Source organism: Aristolochia californica, unplaced genomic scaffold (genome assembly GCF_029961685.1).
Source record: "Aristolochia californica isolate CCGP_79_NKW_82.1479 unplaced genomic scaffold, dmAriCali1.0.hap1 SCAF_13, whole genome shotgun sequence".
NCBI lineage: Eukaryota > Viridiplantae > Streptophyta > Magnoliopsida > Piperales > Aristolochiaceae > Aristolochia > Aristolochia californica.
Genome location: NW_027181804.1, coordinates 10,884,197 through 10,889,838, shown reverse-complemented (window position 1 = coordinate 10,889,838; position 5,642 = coordinate 10,884,197). Strand labels below are relative to the sequence as shown.

The 5,642-nt window shown below is 36.7% G+C and overlaps 1 protein-coding gene across 1 annotated transcript; it reads left to right on the top strand.

Annotated features, from left to right (window-relative positions):
• Window positions 1-723: 723 nt before the first annotated feature.
• Window positions 724-1,290, top strand: LOC137947644 (uncharacterized). The gene has a single exon (XM_068793439.1). The coding sequence runs from the start codon at window positions 724-726 to the stop codon at window positions 1,288-1,290; it is 567 nt and encodes a 188-aa protein (XP_068649540.1).
• Window positions 1,291-5,642: the final 4,352 nt, after the last annotated feature.

Sequence of the window (5,642 nt, the reverse complement as noted above, 5' to 3'; positions counted from 1 at the left end):
GAAGAAGAGTGACGAAATCCATGGCCCGAGAAGATCCCAACAAGTACACACGAAGGTCTTCAAAAAACTTTGTTGCACATTTGATCCGATTTTTATTGGCAGGCAATGAAGACTTCCATTGCGAACTATGTTTCAGCATGTCAGGTCTGTCAACGAAATAAAACCGATCACTTGAATCTTGCAGGTCTTCTCTAGCCGCTCGCCCTCCCTACCCAGGTTTGGGCCGATATTTTGATGGACTTCATTGAGAGTCTTCCACTTTCAATCAGGAAATCAATTTTATTCGTGGTGGTTGATCGATTCTCCAAGTAAGCACATTTTATTCTGATGGCCAATCCTTATACGGCATCTCAAGTGGCACAGACATTCCTTGAGTATATTGTATGATTACATGGCCTTCCAGAATCTATAGTCAGTAATCGGGACACGGTATTCACTAGCAATTTCTGGAAGGAACTTTTTCGTCTAAGAGGCACAAAATTGAGGTGCTCATCCGCGTATCACCCTCAGACAGATGGCCAAACTGAGGTGGTCAATCGCACCATCGAAATGTATCTCTGGTGTTTTGTTCGTGATCGTCCGAAGCACTGGGTTAAATGGCTACCATGGGCTGAATATTGTTATAATACCTTGTTCCACTCTGCTTTGCAATCCTCTCCTTTCAGGGTTCTTTATGGAAGGGACCCCCCTCACCTTCTCTCTTATACAAAAGGCTCCACCCGCATGGACGCCATTAATCAAGCGCTCATGCATCGAGATCAGGCATTACAGACTATCATAGACTGCCTAAAGCGGGCTCAGAAGCGCATGATGGATGCCTACAACAAGGGACACCACAATGTTTCATACGAGGTAGGCGACTATATTTGGTTACGCCTACGATCGTACCGCCAGCAATCCATTGCGGGACCATCGCGCCATAAGCTCTCCCCCAAGTATTTTGGGTCCTTCTCCATTCTTAGCCGCGTGGGGCAGGTGGCCTATCAACTACAACTGCCTACTACGGCAAAGTTGCATGATATGTTTCATGTCTCACTCCTGAAACCATATAAGGGTTCACCACCTACTTTCCCTCTGTTCCTTCCTCCAGTGGACAATGGACATGTCATCCTGACACCCTCTGCAGTGTTACGCGCCCGTTTGACCAATGACCAGTGGGAGATTCTAGTTCAGTGGATAGGTACGGAACCTGAAGAAACTACATGGGAGCAGCTAGACAACTTCAAACAGGTCTACCCAACTTACAAGCTTGAGAACCTAGATTGCAAGACAGTCCTTACTAGCGTGTAAGGGCTTTACTATGTGGAATAATACACCCTCAATCTCACAACGAGACTCAATTTGATGTTATGAAACTTTATCTTGAAACCCATTATTACCTCTATGTGATTTTGTGTTGATATAATTTATGCGTTTTCTCATTTTTGTGTTTGATGTGTTATCTTTTGTCTATGGCAAAAACATATGCAATGAGATAAAAGTAAAAACTTTGAAATTACTAAATTTTACTAGAAGACATAAAAATGAGATAGAGCTCAAATTTGAAATCACTAGTTCTAATTTAAATTTTTAAAAGGAAGAGAAAGAAGGTTGTATAAGAGTTTGAGGAAATAGGCAGAATAAGTGAAAAGTTGGAGAAATAAGAGATTGGGAGAGGCTAAAGTGAAAAGGATGTATAAGAAGGAGAAAGTCAAAAATGAGAACAGATTGTAAGAACAAGAAAATGTAACCCAAAATAAGGCAAATCACCTCTAGACAATGGATGATAAAGGAGCACCCATATCTGGATAAATATTAACATCTAGGCCCACCTAGCAGACCTAGCTGAGGGAGGAGCTAATGCTAGTTTAAGTCCACAAAAGAAGTTTAAATCCTATGCCTAAAAATGACTTGAGAATGATAGTGAGAAAATTGAGACATAACGTTTGGTCTCAAGATCCCTCATAAGAGGGTTGTGCTCTACCCGCTTATGAATGATTACAAGTATGAACATATGGGAGAGTTTAAAAAAAAGGGTAGTAGATGTATATAACAATATGTACATTTCATAGAAAATAGGCAGTAAAATGCAACAGCTAGGGAGAGAGCTTATAAGGTGATAGGGGGAGCATATATATAAGAGAAGTATACCTAAATTTTGATGATAACAAAGGGGAAAAAATTAGGAAGCATATAGCATGTCTGCAGAGGGAGAAACTAGTAATTATTATCTTGCAATAAACATAGAGGGAGTAATGTTAGAAAATAGATAAAAAACTTAAGGAAATTTGTCAAAAATCATTCATGCATATGCACTCATTTACGTTTGTATTTATATATATGAGTGTTTGTCATCATCAAATATGGGAAGATTGTTAGTCTCAAGATCCTCATTGAGATAATTTTGATGATAACAAGACTTAAGTTACTAATGATATATGTTAACTATGTCTTGTATATCCAACAAATAAACCAAAGGAAATTTCTAGCATCATATTCCTTCTATTAACCATAGTATGTCCAAACTGCCCATACAAAAAATGGAAACATGCTACTCATGCTAAACACAATAAGCAACTCCATAAAAGCAAAACCATCTAACTAATAGATTGAGAGAAAAGGTTTTGTTGAAGACTTTTCATCTAGGCATTTGAAGCCAACCTGATAAAGGCGGAGAGAAGATGTAAACAAGGACAAGACAAGAAGGTCGTGTGACTGAACATCCTCACTCGGCCAAACATGAGAGAGAAAATTGTTAAAATTACATGGTCAAACACTCAACTGTTCGCATCAAAGAAAAGGGAATGAGCAATTTATGAAGGTTGATTTACCAGACTAAGACCATTCAAATGGTCTAGAGAGAGAAAAGCCACGAGAAGCATATGTTTAGAGAACCATCTGAATGCCCAGGAAAAAGAAGCTAAATGCCAGAAGAAGAGCACGAGGCATCTAATAGAAGTCATCCAATCAGTTCACAGCCATCCAAACAACCCTTTCCAAAAAAGCTACAAAATGAGATTGAAGGTTTTTATTCGGCCAAGATATGCATCCAAAATCTATGATTGACCTATCATGTGATTAATAGCTCAAAACGAAAACAAAAATTTTAAGTATTTCATCGAGACTTTGTAGTTAAGATTTTATCGCCTTGGAAAATAAAAGGTCATTTTCCATGTTCAACAATTCAATTTATGAACAGTGAAAACATGTTTATTTGAATCGATTTCAACCCAAATAATTTTAGCATGATTCCATGACGTTTATCTTGCACTTTGAATTATATTTGGAGATTGAATTTGGGAATTTGAAAAGAGCAATATCCAAAAAGCTAAGTATATTGGGGCTTTTATTTTAAAAATCTTTATTTGTTTAGCCTCTTACATGTTTGAATCATTACTCTCATACTTTGGAAGCATAATTGAAAGGTGTTTGAGCAACATTGAGTAGGGGCTAATATTTAGAAAAACCAAGTTGTACGTGCTTTTATTTTGAAATTAATTGTTGTTACTTGGTTAGGTATTTCCAAACCATAGCTCTCTTGGTTTAAAGCCAAGTTAATTGTTCAAATAATTAGTTGCGGGGGTGATTTAAAAGAAAATAAAAAATCCTAGTGCATACATACTCTTACTTTGAAATCAATCTAATACACTTGGTCAATTAGTATGAACTATAGATCTTATACTTTAAATTTTTAAAGTTGTACAGAATTGTGCTTGTGGGCTTAGATTGCAAAATCTTATTTGTTTTGAGTTATTTTCAAGTCTCCCCAATATTGGCAAACCAGTTTGATTATTTCTTGAGCTTGTACATTTTATTTTTGTCAAATGAAGACCCAATTGCGCTACTACTTATATATTGGGTACATAGGATTGGATATATCTATCTGAATGTATTTCGTACTTTATCATTTGCCTATTTGAAGAGGTTTTTTTTTTTTTTTTTTTTTTTGTAGAGGTTGAACTGTAAGCAAGTAACCCTTGCGTTATTCGGTCAAGCCTTGGCAAGGCATGGTCATCCTCATCTTAATTTGGTTGAGACCAATCTATGTGTTGAGGAGTAAAGATTGGTAATACCAACCTTGTTTGTTGTTGTTATAAGATATAAGTCCTTGTGTAAGCAAACAGTTGAAAAGTCTGAAGTCGGTCTAAGCCTAGTGTACCTAGTAAACTTCTATTGTTGCTAAATCCCTTATGAGTTTAAGCAAGGTTGTCTAGTAAGTTGCTTAGAAATCTTTTTTGAGGGTTTAGGTAGAATAACCTAGTTGCTACTGTATTCCTATGGGACGGTAACCAATTGTAAATAGGCCATGATAGTCAAATTAAGTGGTGTACATCTTTGTGTGAACAACATTATAATTGGCCTTAGAGGCAATTTATTGTAAGTATTATTAGATAACTCAAATATAGTGAATTAACTCTGAGGTGCATTTACCTTGGGAGTAGATTAGTGATCTGCAATGTAGACAGTGAACTACATAAATCATGTTTATTCATAGTATATTTGTTTGTATATGCATGAATTTTTACTTGGAAATCACTTTGACCTATTAAAATAATTAGATTCATAAACACAATTAAAGGCCAAACAAAATAAATTAAAAGAAAGTCAAATTTTTAACTTAAAATTAAACAAACATACTCTCTCTCTCTCTCTCTCTCTCTCTCTCTCTCTCTCTCTCTTTAGACCTGATAATATTGTAGTCTAAAAAATACCTCAACTTTAATTAAAAAACGTTAGAGTTGAAAATGTAAATCTCAGTTCTAAAATATAGCTCACTTTTTAAACCATTATATCTACTAAATTTTAGTTCACACAGATTTGATTTTAGCTATGTGAGATTCACTCTTTGTAATACAAAAAAAAAAAAAAAAATTATAGATTTCACCCTATATATTCCTTGAAATTTTTAAACATATCTTTTCTTATGTGATAAACTATTATTTGTTATTATAGTATAGTATATTCGAGACGATCCGAGCCGTCTATTTCCATCCATTGGGACAAACTTGAAAGTCGTTGACCAAAATAATTCAAGATTATTTGAAAGGCGACATTTTTGGCCCGTGCCCACTCGGCTTGGCCCGCATCGGATCCATTTCGATCTTGAAAATAGACTAGGCATAGCCTGACGAGACCTTCCCGATCAATTTAACCGGAGAGCGACTCCAGCACGTGAGTCACGTCATTCGCATCGCAGCTTTCTGCATAGCGCCATAATTAGTTTTAATTTTGGTAGGAAGCATCATAAATTAGTTAAGCAGTACCGAAATTCCAATTTCTCCACGTCTTAATCGTCGCCTCAGAATAGAAAATCAAGTAAGATCTTGAGACACCGCTCAGATTGTGGCCAACAGAATCCCGTTATCATTCGGTAATTACTTGAGCAAAAATTTCTAATCCAACTTAAGCGCGGAAGATTAGAGAATGATCCAGCGGAGAAAAAGTGTTAAAGAGTCGTCAACGAGGAAAGGGTCAGTCCCATGAGAAGCGGACAAGACAGGACTCGTCGGGACGTTAAGTACATTGTAGCAGGTCACATCCGATGGGCCTAAAGAAAGGACAATCTTGGCCGTTGAGTAATTACTAGTGGGTTCCACGAAAACGTGGACCATCTATGAGCTGTCAGGATTGAGGTCAGGTTTTGCAGGACGTACTTTTGAATG

Excerpts from the sequence above, each read along its gene's own strand:
- LOC137947644 (XM_068793439.1), top strand. The coding sequence starts at position 724 with ATGGACGCCATTAATCAAGCGCTCATGCATCGAGATCAGGCATTACAG.